We start from the raw sequence: 21,670 nt of genomic DNA on the forward strand, positions 1-21,670 counted from the left end.
GATACTTCTACCACCTTGGTTATTTGCTTTTCTAGCCAAGACTCAAATTAGATGAGGCAAAGCACAATGCAGGAGGCAACCATGACAGCAACAGATTATCAGCAACTACACAATAGCAACTAGAATATTAATCTAACTACAGGGAAGAAAAAAAAGTACAAAATATTTTTTATGGAATGCAGATTACCTGCTAGAAATTGTGAAACAGATTTAATCTATCCAACAAATATTCATGTTTATGATGTGACTCTTGCTGATTTAGGAGCTAGGAAAATAGCCATTAACAGATACACAAAAAAATCCCTGCTCTCATGGAGTTTACATTCTAGTCCAGGAAAACAGATAATAAAGTAAACAAACTAACAAAATAATTTCACATTTTCTATCTTATTTGATCCTCACAAAAGCTCTATGAGGTAGACTCTTCTCGTTTTAATAACTGTGATTTAGAGATTTACGATGCTACCAAGTGGTGGAGTTGAGACTGAACTCTGATCTGATTTCAAAGTGATATTCCTAACAATGAGCATTTTCTTCATAGAACTTGATCAGGGTTTAAAATTATACATTTATTTGTGTAATTATTTGGTAGAGGTCTTTTATCCCCAACTAGACTCTCTGTACCATGAGGCAGTGGCCATTTGTGTTTTTGTTTAACATCATATTCCCATCATATCCCAGGTGCCCAAACCAGTGCCTGGCACAACTGAAGGCATCCAGTAGGTACTGGCTGATTATTAAGTAGATTTGTTTAGAGATATACAGTCATTAATTTTTATAGCCCCCGAGGATACAGTTATGGTGATTAGCCTGAGTTATCAAAGCAAAATTGAATACTGAGAAAGACATTGTGTATTAAATTGCATTTAAAGAATTCTTTTCAGAATGTTTTATTTGAAAATCTTTGGCACTTAAATGATATTGTCATTCCTCTTATTGTCTTGGGTTCCCCTTTCCATAATAATTTCTAGGAGATGCTTTAAAGTTACTAAGACTTAATCTTAATTAAAGTAACTATTCACTATTCCCTAATTTTTTAATTAAGCTAACATAAAATTATTACTTACAAGGCATAGCACAATGATCTTATGAAAGGATACACACTTTAGGCTATAATCTTAATATTTTAATTTTTCACATTAATATTAATAAATTGCATATTTTTATTGTTCATTTGTTAAAAAAATAAAATTCCTCAAAATAAACATTTCATAATCAAAGATATTAACACTAGAAACTACTTTAGAAAGTACTGGGTCCAATTAAATTTAATGATAAGCAAGTGAGGTATAAAGAGATTAACTGAATTGCCCAAGGTCACAAAATGTCTACATGCCTATAAACAAAAAGAATACACATAAACTGTATACTCTCAGAACCACAAATTAACCAAAAAACTGCTAAATTATAAAAACACTATAATTAAGAATAAACAAAATTAAACCTTTTTTGGGGAGATGGTATGAGGAGAGAGATTAAATATCCCAAGATGAATTTCTGAGGAGGAATATTTTGTGTAACATGAGAATAAAACCCAACAGCACACATAACCTGAATATTCAAGTGTTTGATTTAGTTACAGGGTCCAATACAAACAAGATAAATCAAAAGCAGGATAGCATCTCTGTATCTTCCCAGAAGATTATGGAAAAATACATGCTGCCTCAGTGACTCCTAGTCCCTTTATAATGAATGTCTTCAGTAGTAGCTGGCCCATTAGGGAGGATGTACAATGGGACACCTATTATGCCTCAAACCCTTATACTAACTAGGGCCACTTGGAAACATTTTTTTTAATAGTAAGAATAGTTCTAAATCAATGAGTAGTCCACTGTGTCAGATATGAAAGAAATAACAGATTACATCTACAAATTTTAATATATATGAAGTCCTTACATAAAAATATCAATGGCTAACACTATTAGGGATTTTTTCCTATGTGCTAAGTATTATAAGCTTTATGTATACCATTTCATTTACTTTGCATCACAAACCATATACTGTCTCCCAATACCTGGTATATGTACTGCAACTCTTGGGTGACTTACTTAGCACTTTTATCATATTCTTTAAAATAATAAGTAACATGGTTGTAGACGCTGGGATAGAGTGGAGACTGAATGATTGTCAAATATAAGTTAAGAATTTATAAATTTTTTGACACAGAGAGAATATATTTAGGAACCATAATGATTTTTAAGAACATTTAAGGCAAACTAAATCATTTAGCAAAGTAAACTACCAAATTTTCTGTTTCTTTTAAATATACCTTTTGCCTATATATACAAACACTGTGCAACTTTCTATTATTATACTGCTGGTATTATGTCTGACATTTGTATTAAGGTACACATTTCAGCTAAGTATCTCAAAATTCACAATTAAATATGAGTACTATTCAGTTCATAGGGACAGCACAATTAAAAATACATTATAGATATGGTCTTTTGCCACTGCTCTGCTCAGCGTCGGGGCATCTCTCCCCATGGCATCCTAGAGATAAGGAGAGTGAGATGTTTTTACCTCTGATTTACCCTTACCATGGGCCTGTAGTCCCTGTAGGGGGTGGTCCCAGTTAAATGTAAGGAGGATTTCATTTTCTCTCCCTACCAGGGTCTCTACACCTCCCTCTCATCCATCTCTCTCTCTCTTTCTCTCTCTCTCTCCTCTCTCTCTCTCTCTCTCTCTCTCTCTCTCTCTCTGCCTCAGACAAAAACAGATTCCTGTACTTGACTTACCTTTCTGGGTTCTTGCTTTCTCTTAGCTTTCAGCTGGACAATATTATTAACAGTGTTCACTAATTTATCATTTTCAAAAACAGAAATATTCTTGTTCAAACAATTAATCTTATCTTTACATTTATTAAATGCATAAATGTTAATAGTATTAATATGCACATCTTTTGAAAGTACCTTGTAGTTAAGTGTCAAGTTTGAATAAAATTAAGTAGACTAAGTAGACTATAGTGGACTAAGCCCTTATCCTTTAAAACCTTGGAATCCAAAAGATGTTTTCTTCACACATAACTATGTGAAGGAAAAAATAATAACAATATTGTAAAATAGCAAGATACAAGAAATAAAACTAGGCCTCATTTGGCATTATTACTCCCAGAGTCAAAAGGCTAGTAGATAAATTTCAAGTTGCTTCAACACAGATATCTTTACATCAAAATGAAATTTCATATAATAGTATAAAATTTTGTCTGCAATTTTCAAAATCTATGGTAAAATTCTCAAGCATGTATAATGTAAAATAATCTGTTAAATTTATAGAATGTCAGTATAATGCATTTTTCACCTTATAAGCAAATAGAATACCTTTAAATTCAAAATTCTGAACTAATTTTACAAACATTATTTAACTACTTTTCACAGTAAGCATAGTCATAGTTAATGGTTTAAAAAAAAAGTTTTTGGAAAGTACATAATACTTCTCCAGGGGTGGGCTGCAACATGCTAACAAAAATAAGCTAATAAACAAATTAATTAACTAAAATAGGCAATTTATAAACAAATAAAGAAGGAAAAGAAAAGAATGGAAAAGAACAGAAAAGAAAAGAAGTAACCATTCAAATTGGTACCAAGACAAATGCATTATGCCCAATTTCATTCAACCAGGCCCTTGACACCACTGGGCTTTGCCTTCTATGTCGGTGTCTATTCAAAATCTTCACCTAACTCCTCAAGCTCCCTGTCTCACTTTAAACTTGGCTATGGTTACTTTATAAACAACTGCATCTATACCCACATTAATCTCTTTAATACAAGTCTCAAAGAACAAGTGTATTTCTCCTATCTAAGTTTCATCCATAACTCCGGAGGAATATTCTACATTTCCCACTTCTAGTTCCTTCCTTTCAATATATAAAGATGCTTAAATTTATTCCATCTTAAAAAAAAAAAATACCTTCTTTGACCTTGCACCTTCATTTTATTATAGCATTTACAGCCAAGGCCTTGAAAGTGTAATCTTGACTCCGTCTTCTACTATATCTCCAATTCCTTCATTAACACACTCCTCTCTCTTCACCAAGCCACCAAACTGCTCTTGTTCAAGTCTCAAGTCCTAACTGAGAAACCAATATACACTTTTCAGTAGACTTCTGTGGCATCTGATACACCGGACAATATTCTCTTCAAAATTTTCTACTTTTGATTCAGTGAACTTACTCTCTAATCTTCAATATATTGAAATTTCTAAATAAATTTATAGATTATGGTATATATGGTAACAAAGTATTTTTTTAAAAGTTATTAAACTTAAAGATAAATTATACAATTTAAATAAAAACTCTAATTTTCTAAATGTGCTCACCTTTTCTCTGATTAAAAGTAGCTTTAGTACACTATTAGCAATTGTTAGAAAAAAGTAAATATAGTCTGTCCTTCAAGGAAACATGAGAAAATATATGGCTCTTGAAGGAAACTCATATGTTATATACAGAAAGTATTTTGAGGAAGATGGCAGAATGGGTGAGACGGAGGGGGCTTCTCCTCTGTGAAAGAAATTAGACAAGGGCTGGAGGATACCTGGGACCATGGTTTGGGCTGTGACTGGCCATTGAAAGACCCCTACAATGTGTGGTGGGGATACAGACAAAAAACACGAAGAGACCGCACCTTGAGGGACAGGGTGAGATTTTTCGTCCAGGACTGACACACAGGGCAGGCAGCAGCAAGATGGCTGCCAAGCAAGGGAGTGAGCAGTGGCTCTCCACTCCCATGCACCCACCCTGGCAGTTAGTTGGGGAGGTGTTCCTCCACAGCTATTCAGCTGGGAACTCATATGAGGGAACCAGAGAGGCAGCATTTATTCCACCCACACGGAAGTCCAGGAGGTGCACCAGCAAGAAGCAGGGATAGGAGAGGGCACCATTTGGAAACATCAGAAGCCCCTCCCACAACCCAGAGGCTCATGGGCACACAGCAGGCAGGGAGCAGGGCACATCTGAGCTGCAGGATGCCCTTAAGTGGATTCCCTGTTGAACTGCACAAGGCCCATATTGCATGCCCAGGGCAGGCAGTCCCCAGTGCACACGGAAAACTGGTGCACTGATTAGATCCCCACCAGGTTGGGACTCTGCCCAGCACACAGGAGAAGTTCTAAGAAGGCTGACTTGAGAGTAAAAGGTGGCTCACGAGCACCACCTGCTGGAAGGGAAGGGAAAGTGCACTCCAGAAAGACAAAGCTCTGCCAAATTATATATAAATGCCCAAATAATCCTGCATTTCCCCAAATAACCTTATCAAGACAAGCAAATGCCCCGAAGACAACTGAAAGTCATAGAGCACATAAAGAATCTAGACGATATGGACAAGCCTAATGAACAAATTAAAAGGCCAGAGAAAACAAAAAAATTGGAGCAATTAAATAAAGAATCGCACATAAATCTCCAAAACAACTTCAACAAGATAGCTAAAGAAATAAAGGACAACAAGAAGACTCTAGAAGAGAAAAAGAAAAAAAAAAAGAAATTGAAACAGTAAATTAAAAAAAAAAACAAACAGATCTTATGGAAATAAAAGATACTGTTGATCAAATTAAAAATATACTAGAGACACACAACAGTAGAATTGAAGAGGCAGAAGAAAGAACAGGTGAACAAGAGGACACAGCAATTGAATGCAAATGTATGAAAGAACAAATGATGAAAAAAATAAAAAAATTTGAAAAGGATCTCAGGAAAATGATGGAAACATGAAGCACACAAATATAAGAATCACTGGTGTCCCAGAAGAAGAATAAAGGGCTAGAAAGAGTGTTTCAAGACACAGTAGGGGAAAATTTCCCAACAGTCCTAAATGACATGAATACACAAATCAAAGATGACCAACTCCAAAAACAATAAATATAAATAAACCCACACCAAGACATATACTGACCAGACTGTCAAATGCTGAAGTGAAGGAGAAAGTTCTGAAAGCAGCAAGAGAGAAGCGATTCACCATACAACACAGGGAACAACATAAGGCAAAGTACCAACTACTCAGTGGGCACCACGGAGGCAAGAAGGCAGTGGTATGACATATTTAAGATTCTGAAAGAGAAAAATTGCCAACCAAAAATTCTTTATCCAACAAAGCTCCCCTTCAAAAGTGAGGGAGAGTTTAAAATTTTCACAGACAAACAAATGCTGACAGAATTTATTAACAAGAGACCTCCCTGCAAGAAATACTAAAGGGAGCTCTACCAGCTGAGAAAAAAAGAAAGGAGAGAGAGGTGTGGAGAAGGACACAGAACTGAAGAGTATTAGTAATGGTAACCTAAAGGGAAAAAAGAGAGGGGGAAAAATAGAACTGACAACTAAAAACCAAAGGATAAGATGGCTGGTTCAAGAACTCCCTTCACAATAATAACTTTGAATGTGAATGGATTAAATTCTCCAATTAAAAGATACAGAATGATAGAATGGATTAAAAAGTATGACCCATAAATATGCTGTTTACAAGAGGCTCGTCTGAGACCATGTGACACAAAGAGTCTGAAAGTGAAAATAGGATGGAAAAAATACTCTACATAAGCTGCAACCAAAAGAAAGGAGGGGTAGCTATACTAATATCATACAACATAGACTTTAAATGCAAAGATGTCATAAGAGACCAAGAAGGAGATGATATATTAATAAAAGGGACAATTCGCCAAGAAGAAATATCAATCAAAAATGTTTATGCATCGAATCAAAGAGCTCCAAAGTACATGAGACAAACATTGATTAAACTGAAGGGGGCAACAGACAAGTCTACAATAATAGTGGGAGACTTCAATACACCACTCTTTTCTATAGGTAGAACAACTAGACAGAGGACCAATAAGGAAATTGAGACTCTAAACTATAAGATAAATGAATTAGACTTAACAGATACATATAGATCATTACATCCCAAAGTACCAGGATATACATTCTTCTCTAGCACCTAAGGAACTTTCTCCAGGATAGCCCATGTGCTAAAGCACAAAACAAGTCTTAATATATTTAAAAAGATTGAAATTATTCAAAGCATTCTCTGAGCATAATGGAATGCAACTAGAAATCAATAAACAACAAAGAACCAGATCTTTCACAAGTATATGGAGGTTAAACAATAGACTTAAAACAACCAGTAGGACAAAGAAGAAACTGTAATAGAAATACATAAATATCTAGAGATGAATAAAAACAAGAACACTACATATCAAAACCTCTGGGATGCAATGAAGGCAGAGCTGAGAGGGAAATTTATAGCTCTAAATGCATACATCAAAAAGCAAGAAAGAGGGAGGAGCTAAGATGGCAGCATTGAAAGGAGTGGGAGCTAGTTAGGCCCCCTGGAACAACTAACAAACAATAGGAACAACTAGAAATGACCTGGAATAACTGCAGGGAGACAAATGTGACTCTCCACTCATCATACACCAACCTGAATTGGGAGGAATGCCCGAGATTGCACCATAAAATCTGTAAAAAAAAAAAAAAAACTGCGGACCCACACCAAGAGACCCTCCCTCATGGAAGCCTGAACTGCAAAGCCTCACTGTGATAGAGAGCAGCACTCTCTGAACAAGCAAGTATACCTCTGACCAGCTCCAACTGGGGCTTTAATGTTAACTGCTCAATATGGATGGCGAATCCCCAACAAGCAAGCAGAGGCTTTTGGTGCTGACTGACCTTGGAGAGTCAGGGGACCTATGTGTCTCAGGATGGGGAGCCCAAAGGATTGGGTGCTATCTCTGGCCGAATGGTGAATCTGGGGGCTTTCTGTCCCTTTCTCTCCCTCTCAACCTGGGCGGTTCAGTGGAGAAAGCCTCGACCGTTTTCAGCTTGCAGTGCTCTACAATAGAGAAAGCCTCAGCCATTTTAAACTTGGAGCACTCTGACTCAGACAAGGGTGGAAATAGCAGAGTCAGAGAAACAGAATCTACTTATACGCAAATGACCTCTCTCTAGGGGGCATATCTTCCCAAGAGGAAAGAGGTGAGACCCAGTTCTACTACCTGCCTTCCATTCAGAACAAGACCCCAGAGCCTGGGGAAAAACAGCCATGGGCCACACCTCCTTACAGCAGTCTGGAGCTACAGGCTGACTGGAGCCACCTGCTGGGCAGAAAAGCACAGGGTGTCTCAATCCTCTAAGACACACCATCAGGGAAACTCGATACTGAATATTTCCTCCTTCTGGGACCTGAGCCTGTTCACGTCTGGGAAAATCTGATTGGGGTGGCCAAGGAGATCAGATGCCTAGATAATAGAAAACTACAACCTACACTAAGAAAAATGAAGTTATGGCCGAAAAGAACAAATGTGCACTTCAACTGAGATACAGGAATCTAAACAACTAATGCTAAATCAATTCAAAAAGTTTAGAGAAGATACGGCAAAAGAGATAAAGGCTATAAAGAAAATACTGGGTGTACATAAGGCAGAAATCTAAAGTTCAAGAAAACAACTGGCAGAATCTATGGAAATGAAAGGCACAACACAAGAAACAAAAGACACAAGGGAAACATACAACAACAGATCTCAAGAGACAGAAGAAAACACTCAGGAACTGGAGAACAAGACACCTGAAAGCCTACACACATCGAACAGATAGAGAAAAGAACGGAAAAATATGAGCAATGTCTCCAGGAACTTAAGGACAAAATGAAATGCTGGAATGTACATGTCATTGGTGTCCCAGAAGGAGAAGAGAAGGGAAAAGGAGAAAAAGCAATAATAGAGGAAATAATCAATGAAAATTTCCCTTCTCTTATGAAAGACATAAAATTACAGATCCAAGAAGCGCAGCGTACCCCAAACAGAATAGATCTGAATAGGCCTATGCTAAGACACTTAATAATCAGATTATCAAACATCAAAGACAAAGAGAGAATCCTGAAAGCAGCCAAGAGAAAAGCTATCCATCACATACAAAGGAAGCTTAATAAGACTATTTGAGGATTTCTCAGCAGAAACCATGGAAGCAAGAAGGAAGTATTGTGCTATATTTAAGATACTGAAAGAGAAAAACTGCCAACCAAGAATCCTACATCTGGCAAAACTGTCCTTCAAATATGAGGGAGAGCTTAAAATATTCTCTGACAAACAGACAATGACAGAGTTTGTGAACAAGACACCTGCCCTACAGGAAATACTAAAGGGAGCACTACAGACTGATAGGAAGACAAGAGTGAGAGGTTTGGAACACAATTTTGGGTGATGGTAGCATAGCTATGTAAGTACACTGAACAAAGATAACTATGAATATGGTTGAAAGAGTAAGGTTAGGAGCATGTGGGACACCAGAAGGAAAGATGAAAGATAAAGACTGGGACTGTATAACACAGTGAAACCTAGAGTGTTCAAAAATTGTGATAAAATGTATAAATATGTTTTTTCAAGATGGAGAACTAACAAATGTCAACCTTGCAAGGTGTTAAAAAAAAAGGGAGGTATTGGGGGAGAAATACAATCAATGTAAACTAGAGACTATAATCAACAGAATCGGTGTATTATGATTCCTTTAATGTAACAAAGACAATATACCAAGGTAAATGCAGATAAGAGGGGGGCATAGGGGAGCAGTGTGAGACTCTCGGGATTGGTGGTGTTGTCTGACTCTATCCTACTTTGATCTAAGGTTGTCTTTCCTTCTGCTACTTCCTAGCTGTCATGTGTTTTTTTTTCTTCTCTTTCTTTTTTCTTTTTCTTTTGCCTCTCTACCTTCTTTGACTCTTCCTCCTGCTTTGTGAAAGAAATGTAGATGTCCTTATGTAGATAGTGGTGAGGGTGGTGAACACATAAATATGTGACTATACAGAGAACCACTGATTGTTTACTTAGGATGGAATGTATGATGTGTGAACAAAACATCTTAATAAAAAAATGGGTTGATGATGAAAACTTGAGGGCAATGTACTGAGTGAAATAAGCCAGACACATAAGGACAAATATTGCAGGGTCTCACTGATAGGAACTAATTATATGTAAACTCACAGACATGAAATATAAGTTACCAAGATATAGAACAAGGCTAAAGAATGGGGAGTGGTTGCTTATTATGAGCAGAATGTTCAACTAAATGAACTTAAAAATGTTTGGAAATGAACAGAGGTGATGGTAGCATGTTGTGAGAATAACTAACAGTGCTGAATGGTGTATGAATGTGGTAGAAAGGGGAAGCTCAGAGACATGTATGTCACCAGAAGGAAAGTTGGAGGTTAAAAGATGGCAGTGTATAAAACAGTAAACTTTGTGGTGGACAATGTACAAATTGCAGAAATCTCTTTCACGAACCAGAACAAATGTATGACACTACAACTAGAAGTTAATAATAGAGGGGCATATAGGGAAAAAATATATACCTATTGCAAACTATATACTATAGTTAGTAGTATTTCAACATTCTTTCATAAACAGTAACAAATGTACTATACCAATACTACGAGTCAACAATGGAGGGGGGGGTAGTTAGGGATATAGGAGGATTTGAGTTTCCTTTTTTTTTTTTTCCTTCTTTGTCTTTATTTCTTTTCTGGAGTAATGAAAATGTCCTAAGAATTGAATAAAAATTAATTGTGGTGATGGACGCACAGCTTTATGATGGTACCAGAGGCAACTGATTGTACACTTTGGATCTCTGGATAATTGTATGGTATGTGAACAATCACAATTAAAAAAAAAAAAAAAGGCAAGAAAGAGCTAAAACCCATGACCTAACAGAACTGAAGAGGTGAAAGAATGATCAGCAAATTAACCCTAAAGTAAGTAGAAGAAAAGAAATAACAAAGATTAAAGCTGAAATAAAATAGCTGGAGAACAACAATAACAAGAGAGAGAATAATAAAACCAAAATTTGGTTCCTTGAGAAGTTAAAAAAGATTGATGGACCCTTGGCTAGACTGACAAAGTCAAGAAGAGAGAAGATCCAAATAAACAGAATCAGAAATGAGAACAGGGTATTTACTACAGAGCCTGAAGAAATTTAAAAAAATAATAAATAACAAGAGGAAACTATGAACAACTCTATGACAAGAAGCTAGACAATGTAGGGGAAATGGACACTTTCCTGGAAACACATGATCAGCCTAACCTGACCCAAGAAGAAATGGAAGACCTTAACAAACCAATCACAATCAAAGAGTGTGAATCAGAAATCAAAACTCTACCTACAAATAAAAGCCCTGGGTCAGATGGCTTCACAAGAGAATTTTACCAAGCATTCCAAAACGAACTGACACATCCCTCCTCAAACTGAAAAAACTGAAGAAAAAGGAACGCTACTTAATTCATTTTATGAAGCTAATATCACTCTGATACCAAAACCAGATAAAGATACTACAAAAAAGGAAAACTACAATGCCAATCTCCCTAATGAGTATAAATGCAAAAATTCTCAACAAAATACTTGCAAATCAAATCCAAACGCACATTAAAACAATGAACCCCAAGTGGGGCTAATTCCTGGCATGCAAGGGTGCTTCAACATAAGAAAATCAACCAATGTAATACAACACATAAACAAATCAAAAGGGAGAAATCAAATGATCATCTTGACAGATGCTGACAAAGCATTAGACAAAATTCAGCATCACATTTTGATAAAAACACACTTCAGAAAGTAAGAATTGAAAGAAACTTCCTCAATATGATAAACGGCATATACAAAAAACACAGCCAGCACAGCACTCAATAGTGAGAGGCTGAAAGCCTTCCCCTTAAGATTGGGAAAGAGAAAAGGATGCCCACTGTCACCTCTATTATTCAGCATTGTGCTAGAAGTTCTAGCCAGAGTAATTCACCAAAACAAAGAAATAAAAGGTATCCAAATTGGAAGGGAAGAAGTAAAACTGGCATTATTTGCAGATGATAGGATCTTATATATGGAAAATCTTGAGAAATCGACAACAAAGCTACTTGAGCTAATAAACAAATTCAGCAGAGTGGCTAGATACAAGATTAATGCATAAAAGTCAGTAATGTGCCAATAAACTAGTAATGACCTAACTGAAAAGGCAATAAAAACAAAATATTCCATTCACAATAGCTACTAAAAAAATAAAGTACCTAGGAATAAACTTAATCAATGATGTAAAAGACCTACTCAGAAAATCGTGCAATTTTACTAAAAGAAATTAAAAATATGTGGAAAGATATGCTGTACTCATGGATAGGAAGGCTAAATATCGTTAAGATGTCAATTCTACCCAAACTGATCTACAGATTCAATGTAATTCCAACCAAAATTCCAACAACCTACTTTGCAGACTTGGAAAACCTTGCTATCAAATTTATCTGGAAGCAAAAGGGGCCTCAAATTGCCAAAAATGTCCTAAAAAGGAAGATCGAAGTGGGAAGACTTACATTTCCAGACTTTGAAGCCTACTATAAAGCTACAGTGGTCAAAACAGCATGGTACTGGCACAAAGACAGACATATTGATCAATGGAATTGAACTGAGAGTTCGGAAATAGACCCCCAGATCTGTGGTCAACTGATTTTTGATAAGGCCCCCAAATCCACTGTACTAGGACAGAACAGTCTCTTCAACAAATAGGGCTCGGAGAACTGGATATCCAAAACCAAAAGAATGAAACAGGACCCCTACCTCACCACCTATACAAAAATTAACTGAAAGTGTATCAAAGAACTCAATATTAGAGACAGTACAATAAAACTCCTAGAAGATAATATAAGGAAACATCTTCAAGACCTAGTAATAGGAGGTAGCTTCTTAGACATTACACCTAAAGCACAAACAACAAAGGAAATAATAGATAAATGGGAACTCCTCAAAATCAAAAGCCTCTGTGCCTTAAAAGACTTCTTCAAAAAGGTGAAGATGCAGCCAACTCCAGGGGAGAAAATATTTGGAAACCATATATCTGATAGACTGATATCCTGCATATATAACTAAATCCTACAACTGAACAACAATAATACAAACAGCCCAATTATGAAATGGGCAAAAGATATGAAAAGGCATTTTTCTGAAGAGAAAATACAAATGGCTAAAAAACACATGAAAAAATGTTCATCTTCACTAGCTATTAGGTAAATGCAAATCAAAACCATAATAAGATACCATCTCACACCAGTAAGAATGGCTGACATTAAACAAACAGGAACAATAAATGCTGGAGAGGATATGGAGAAATTGGAACTCTTCTTCATTGCTGGTTGGAATGTATAATGATACAGTCACTATGGAAGAGAGTTTGGTGGTTTCTTAGGAAACTAGGTATCGACTTACCCTATGATCCATCAATTTCACTTCTCAGTGTATTCCCTGAAGAACTGAAAGCAGTGACACGAACAGACGTCTGTACCAATGTTCACAGTGGCATTGTTCACAATTACCAAGATATGGAAAAAATCCTAGCATCCTTCAACAGACAAGTGGAAAAACAAAATGTGGTATATTCATATGATGGAATACTGTGCTGCAGTAAGAAGGAGCAAGGTCCTAAAACATAGCAGCATGGATAAATCTTGAAGATATAATGCTGAGTAAAATAAGTCAGACACAAAAGGAGAGACATGGTATGTTACTACTTCTATGAACTCCCTGAATAATGTAAAATCAATTTCTTATAATGTAGGATATTGGGGACTGTATTAGTTAGGGTTCTCTAGGGAAACAGAATCAATGAGAGGTATCTCTGACTATCAAATTGTAAAAGTGATTCACGCAACTATGGGTATGCACGAGTCCAAATTCTGTAGAGCAGTCAGCAAACTGTCAACTCCAAGGAAGATGCCCGTTGAACTCCTCAGGAAATGAACCGGCAACTTCGACGAGCTCCTCAGGAAATGAACTGGGATCTTCGACAAACGTTTTCAATGAACTCCTCAGGAAATGAACCAGCAACTTCGACAAACTCCTCAGGAAATGCTTCACTGGGCAGCCGAAGAAGAAATGAAGGTCCTCTATCTGTCTTCCTTATAAGTCTTCAACTGATTAATTGGATTAAATCCAGCCAATTGCATTCTCTCATTGTGGAAGGCACGCCCTTTGGTGAGTCATCAGTCACAGCTGCAGTCAATTGACTGATGATTTAATAAACCAGCCTGCTGGTTTATTAACCAGCCTCAAAAGTCCTCACAGCAATTGTTAGGCCAGTGTTTGCTTGACCAGACAGCTGGGTACTATCACCTGGCCAAGTTGACACATGAACCTAACCATCACAGGGACCTAGTGATAGACAAAAGCTAGTGAAGGGGGAATGATTACCTTGTATGTTCAGATATGTTAATAAGGGTGCATTCAAAGGTATGGGAATGGATAGGTGTGATGACTGTTTGTTAATGGGATTGTAAGTATTAGACCTGTATTGAAGGTGAAAAGGATTGAAAGGGTTTAAAGCCATATATCCCACAGATCAGCACTACAAATAGAGATAGGTGCTTCCATGATATATTTTGAAGGTACGGCACTGGTATAGAGAGTGACAACAGACTGGTATATGAGAAAAATCTACCTACTATATACTAGGGAGTATAATTAATAGGAATACCTTAGTAGAAATAAACGAATATTAGGGACAAATAATTAAGGGCTGAAAAAAGCTATCGATTGTTTTGGGTCATGAGAATTGTTTAAAATGGAGAGAGATGAGGATTGTACAACTAAGTGATGATAATGTGAAATATGGATGGATTATCATGGACAGAACATATGCTATGTGAACTTAGGAACCTCCTATTTTACAAGTCAAGCCCTCGATCCTGAGGCTTGATCTAGTGAAAATTAGTTGTAAAGGGGAGGCTAAGCCCACCTATAATTATGCCTAGGAGTCACCTCCAAAGAACCTCTTTTGTTACTCAAATGTGGATTTTCTCTCTCTAAGCCCAACACCGCAAATAAATTCATCACCCTCCCAGCGACCTGGGACAGGAACCCCCAGGTGAATGAATCTTCCTGGCGACGTGGGACATGGATTCTGGGAATGAGCCTGACCCTGGAATCTAGCAGTTGAGAAGGCCTTTTTGACCAAAAGGGGAAAAAGAAAGGTAACAAAATAAGGTTTCAGTGGCTAAGAGATTTCAGATTGAGTTGAGAGGCTGCCCTGGAGGATACTCCTGTGCAAGCTTCAGCTAGATATACCAAATGGCCACAGTATGATAAGCCCAAGTCAACAGTAGTCCTGAAAACACTAAAGAATATCCAGATCCCTGTCTGAGACCCTATAAAAGTTTCACTCACTAAGTTTATTCTTCAGAAACTTAAATCCTCCAGAGAACTCCTATGCCAACTAAGTCCCAAAACTGAGTTTTCAAGAATATCAACCAGATGTGTCCCCTTTTCCCATAATGTCAACACCCTTTTTCAACATGAACAAGTCAGGGTGATCACTGCCTAGATGTCCCTGAAGATCGAGAAAGTGATTAAACTAGAGGAATAGGTAACAACTGAGAAGATGGAATTTAACAAAGGATTATGAATACTGAATCTCTAGATAATTTTCTTTTTCTTAGTTGCTAGGGTATTAGAATAGCTGGAAGGAAAGAACTGAAATGGTGGAACTTATAACCCATAGAATTATTTGAAATTTATTCTATAGCTACTTGTTAAATTGTAATTTGAAAGGTATCACCTTTTGTATATACGTTATATTTTACAATAAGGAAATAACTGAAACTATGGTACTATAACTCATAAGAATTTTGGAAATTTCCTATATAACTTGTTAAATTGTACTTTGAAAGTTATTAGCTTTTTGCATATATGTCATATTTTTAAAAAAATATTTTGAAAATGTGTACATTGCTCCCTAAAATAATGTCATTATAGCTACATATCAGCATACTTCAAAAATTTGGAAAACAAAATTTTTATCTGCTTTTAAATCTGTGAAAGATTTTCATAGGCTTTGGACCTATTTGTTTCAAATTTTAAAAAGCAAACTTTCCAATTAGTTTGTAGGAATAACTGATTGATGGCAGGAAAGATGGCAATAACTAGCGATTTCAACAAACACCACTGAACTGTTACTAGATGGTATAGAAAAAATATGATTTAGTAAGTGTGTCGGTTTGGATATATTATGTCCCCCAGAAAAAGCCATTTACTTTAATGCAATCTTGCAGGGACAGATTTATCCATCTTTTTGATTAGTGTATGACCTCTTGATTGAATATTTCAATGGAGATTTGATCCCACCCATTCAGAGTAGGTCTTGATTAGCTTCTTGGAGTCCTTTAAATGGAGCTCACATAGAGAGCAGAGAGACGTAAATGCCCTGGGATATGCTAAGCCAGGACACACAGCCCCAGATGTTTGGAGATGCTAGCCCAGAGTTTGTTCCGGAGAAGCTAAGCGAGACAAGCCCCGAGACATTTTGGAGAATGCCATTTCAAAACCAGAACCCCGGAGTAGATGCCAGCCACCTGCTTTCCTAGCTGACAGAGGTGTTCTGGACATCATCAGCCATTGTTCAGTGAAGGCATCCTTTTTCTGATGCCTTTGTTTGAGCACTTTTATAGCCTTAAAACTGTAAATTTGTAACTTAATAAATCCCCTTTATAAAAGCCAATCCATTTCTGGTATTTTGCATAAGGCAGAACTAACAAACTGGAAAAGTAAGCAAAGCCAATGATACATTTTTTTCATTTGGATCAGTGATTTTCATGAATTATCTTTTTCAAAGATGACAATTATTAAAACCTTGTAGTCAAATAACTGTACATATTTCTATTATTATTTTATGATATTTTAAATAGTTATGTGTTTTGTCCATTAAAAAGTGACTTCTTTAAAAGTAGAGACTTTGTTTTCTTCATCTTTGTATCCTTAGGACTTTGAATATATAGCAGACAGCAAATATTTATGCAAATTAAGTGCGTTGTGAATGACCAAAAATGCAGGCAAGCGCATAAAAACTAATATATGTTTGTACACATACAAACACACTTAAGTGTACATGTAATAGTGCTTGGTTAAGCAAACAAAATATTATCCAAATTGGATTTAGTCCCAATGCTCACACACTAAATTGATGGTGTTTTATGGCTCATCTTAAAATTTATTTACCTCCATTATGATTTTTCAAATTGAGGATATATTCTCATTAATGAAGGTATCATAATAGTCCTATGCAGCATGTGAGAATCTTTACTTTAAAAATGAATCATCAGAAATTCAAGAGATGAATACGCAGTCAACAAAAAATAAAGCAAAAATAACAAAAGAACTGTTCCCATAATATAATAGAAGATAAATGACCCAGTACAAATATAATTGAAAAAGTATTAAAAATTAGACTTTCAAAATAACAAATTAGAAATAAAAACCAAATAATAGATTTTTATATCAAGACTTATTTTTATTTTATAGCCACCAATCTCATTAAAAATATGGTTACTACTTACATAATTTTTAGCAAAGCATAAATTTTCCTTTTACGTTATATTAAAAAGTGTTTAGTAATGATTTATATAATTACTAATGTAATTATTTTCTAATACTACATTACACTTGGTTCCATACTATAATTAAAGTGAAGGAGTCCACATTAGAATTTCATTTGAAGAAAATTAGATGATGCACACAAAAAAATGATACTCTACTGGTATGCCTTCTAGATTCCACATTTAAAAGGAAAAGTTAAAAGAGAAAAGTAAACAAAATAAAATTAAACAAATTCTGTCCCCAAAAATGATTAGGATTCATAGTGTGTGTGTTTCTACATATTACATACATATTTCTTTTTGCTGACAGAACACATAAAAATAGCTAATGATTGTAAGAATTATTATATTAATTATGTTCAGAAAAAAATTAACTTGTAAAAGCCAAGAATACAAAATGTTTGAGTCAAACTAAAGCTGAATTTTCTGAGCGATATCTACCAGTCTTGTATGTTCAAACTATATGTAGGGTATATCTACCTCCAAATGCATTGCAAGGGCTTCGTGGAGATTAAGAACAAAAAAGATACAAAATGGAAGGTAGAATAAATAAGGCAGTACTTCTGTAGCAAATGGTATCATTTCTTTTCTTCAGTAGAAAGGTACACCTTCCTGGAAAGTCTCTCCCCATCCTCCATTCTCACATTTACAGTTACCTTAATTATAAACTTGATGTAATCTAAAACTGCATCCATGGTCTACTGATTGTACTCTAATAGTCTTTAAGGTAGAGAAAAAAAGCAGCCAGAACATTTAAAAGATCAAAACAAATTCAAAATAAAATAAGCAAAGCCAAAGTTAAGAAGCAAAACTTGCCTACTGGTACCTACCTCCTGGAAATGCCATTAGCCAGACATTTATGACTACAGGATTTTGAGGAGAGGGGTGATGAAGTTGGGGACAAGTTGAGAGGGGCAATCAGACTGTTGATGATCTCAGTCAACTGTGCACTCTGCAAGAAAACAGTAAACCTTTTACAAATGCTAAGCAAGAAATAAGAGTTAAATATCAGACCTATATTGTATATTTAATGCTTAACTTCTCATGAAACAAGTAAATATTCATATATTAGTAAATATTTTTATCTCCAAAGATAATTTACATTGCTATGGATTTTTCCATTTACTATAAGTAATTCTACACATTTAAATAGTTAAAAATATCTTTTCTATATCCATTTTTGTTACCCATCATTTTTCTCTACCCATCCCATCTTCTAAAGAACTTGAACTCAGCTAATACCATTTACATAATAATATCTCCTTAAGGTAGCCAAATTGATAATAACAAAATAATAGTTATAATTTATTAAGTGCTTCCTAGACGTCAAGTGCATACTATGTGCCAGGAATACTAGGCACTAAACATACGTTACCACTGGTCCTCAAAACTAACCTAGGTAGACAGAATCAAAGTTACTGATAATACTATTATTAATACCAATAACAGATGAGGAAATTGAAACAAAGAAAGATTAGGTAGCTTGATTAAGGGTTATAAAGTTAGTAGGAAATGGAGCTAGGACTCAAATTCCGGCCTGACTCCACTGTCACAGTGTTTCTTAATATTTTTTCTAATTCAAAAATAGCTTTTCTAGAGATCAAGGATTTTCACTGATCCTTATTCCAAACTTAAATATATATAATAAATATTAAATTATTTTCAAAACAATCATCAATTGCAATAAACAAAGACCACATAAATAGAAATAGTAAATTCTACAAAAGAGTGACAACTATTTTCATTATACATGTAATCCATGTTTACTGTAGAAAAATGGGGTGGAGAAGTTTTAAGAAAAGAAAAGAAAACCACCCATAATCATATTTCACAGAGAAAAACCATTGCTAATATCTTGATGTATATCCATTCATCCAGACTAAATTTTCTGACTATATGTGAGCATGGAGGCATGTACAAAATGCACACACACATACAAATTAATTCATGCCAAACCAATGTTCTAAAACCCACTTCTCTCATTAAATATAGTCTATCTTTCAAAAAAAATAGACCTACCTCACCATTTTCTTTGACTGCAAGATATTCAACTATAAAATACAGGGATATATTTAAAAATTATTATGAAATTACTCATTTGTATGAAACTGGTAACATGTTATTGAAATAATGAAATTAAAAAATATGACAAAAATAATATTAAACATCTTCAAAAAGACTGTGAAATGTTTTCAGCATTTCTTTTCTTGGAAGAAAATATGTACCTGATGACTACATTTTAAAAATCATTACTCAGATTTTAATTTTTTTTGATTAAAGCTCATTTTCAAAATCATCAGTACAAATAGATTCTTTAGTCCATTTAGCAAGTATTCATCAGTTTAACATACAATTAAATTTATTGAGTATCTCATATTTTCCATGATGACATAATGAAACACTCTTCTCATTGTCCTACCTCCAAAAATATCTAAAATCTTCTAAGCCACTGAAGGTCACTGGTTAAGTATGTGTGAAAAATTAGCCCAGAAAGAAAGCATGACATCCCTAGATTTACCCTACCACCCAATCCCCTCTGGTACAATAACATCTCATATACCTAAACCTGTATTTTGGATAGGAAATTCACAGTAAAAGAGAGAAAAGAGAGCATAAGAATAAAAATTAAGAGAGGTATAATTAGAACTCTGAAAGCAAAAATAATCAACTTTAAAAGCCAAAACACTTAATAGTTATTCATAACAAGGTTTCTAATGCAAAAACACTGCTGATAAAATTCACTTAAAAATCACCTAAAGTACAAAAAACAAGTTACCTTTCAATTTATGAACAAATTACCTAACAATGAAAGTATGCATTTGTACTACGAATAAAAATATTATTTTTTTAAAAGTGGTATCAGCCTACATCTCAATAACGTACGTTGTTTTTGTATTTTAAGTACCCACTCTATCACTGCTTTTGAGATACATAAATATATTTTGTTTGGTAAGTAAAAACAGTTCTCTAATAAGCTAATTTCATTAAGTCAAAGGATTACCTGATCTATATTCAAGTTCCACTGTAGTCAGTGAACAGTTATATACATACCAATAGATTATCTAAGAAAAGTATGTGTAACATCAGGCTTGCCACTCCTTTCACTTAACTCACTCCTGGACTGCTTCCTTCAACAATTATTTGAAAACAACTTAATTTTTTAAATTGGCCTATTTTAGGCATTATTAGCATATGTTTCAAGAGCAAATGACCTGGTCATAGGCAATTTATTAATGACCTCTACAAGTGATTGCTGCTGTCCCTTTCTGCATCTCTTTCCTCTACTCTCCCTATGTCCAGAGCCATTATTGTTGCTCTCACAACTCCTGGTTCCCTTCCCTACCCAAGCCTCTGATACCCTATGAGTAATGAAACCTGAAAAATGAACATGCTACCCAGCTTCAGAAGAGCTCCATACTTAGTTTAATGCTCTGCTGTCACTGTCTTAAAATTCTTAATAATTTTTGAACAAGTGCTCTGCAATTTCATTTGTACTGGGCCCCCCAAATTAGCCAGTTCTGATGTTACCTAAGGTCCAATCAAACAGACCAGTGATACTAGAGGGAAAAAAAAAAAAGATAAAAAAGAAATCTTTTCTGAAAATTAAAATCCCTCAGGAATTATACTGTATTAGGAACGAATTTAATCAGCTTACTTTCCAATGAATAACAAGAGACCTATAGGTAAAGAAAGTAGAAGATCTAACTGAGCAAACAAATAAGTCATTTTGGATGGTGAAAAAACTAGGGTCAAAGTGAAGGGGACTGATCCTCTGGGATGGGTGGAGGGAGAAGAGAGAAGTGGGATTATGACTGACACTAATGTGTAACACTGCTTATACGGTAAAGTACATTCCAATTTCACATCAGTTAATTACAAAATACCTTTGTGACTTAAAAAATATTCACAAAAATGTTTTGATGATTGTGCCAGTTTGAATGTATTATGTCCCCCCAGAAAAAGCCATATTCTTTGATGCAATCTTGTGGGGCAGACGTTTTGGTGCTGATTAGATTTGCATGGAAATGCACCCCACCCAACTGTAGGTGATAACTCTGATGAGATACTTCCATGGAGGCGTGGTCCCACCCATTCAGGGAGGGCCTTGATCAGTGGAGCCATATAAATGAGCTGACGGGCAGAGGGAACTCAGTGCAGCTGTGAGCGACATTTTGAAGAGGAGCTACAGCCAAGAGGGACACTTTGAAGAAAGCACAGGAGCTGCAGATGAGAGACAGTTTGAAGACAGCCGTCAAAAGCAGACTCTTGCTCCAGAGAAGCTGAGAGAGAACAAATATCTCAA

General features: G+C 35.5%; 1 protein-coding gene across 7 annotated transcripts in view; it reads right to left on the reverse strand.

Moving 5' to 3' along the window:
• Nucleotides 1–21,670, reverse strand: part of KANSL1L (KAT8 regulatory NSL complex subunit 1 like) — a 177,034-nt gene that overhangs the window by 78,618 nt on the left and 76,746 nt on the right. For all 7 annotated transcript variants that reach the window (XM_037850289.1, XM_037850283.1, XM_037850287.1 and 4 more), the window contains one exon: nucleotides 18,198–18,319. In XM_037850289.1, the coding sequence (XP_037706217.1) occupies nucleotides 18,198–18,319 (122 nt within the window). The remainder of the gene's footprint in view (nucleotides 1–18,197; nucleotides 18,320–21,670) is intronic.

This window comes from Choloepus didactylus, chromosome 9 (assembly GCF_015220235.1).
Source record: "Choloepus didactylus isolate mChoDid1 chromosome 9, mChoDid1.pri, whole genome shotgun sequence".
NCBI classification, from domain to species: domain Eukaryota; kingdom Metazoa; phylum Chordata; class Mammalia; order Pilosa; family Megalonychidae; genus Choloepus; species Choloepus didactylus.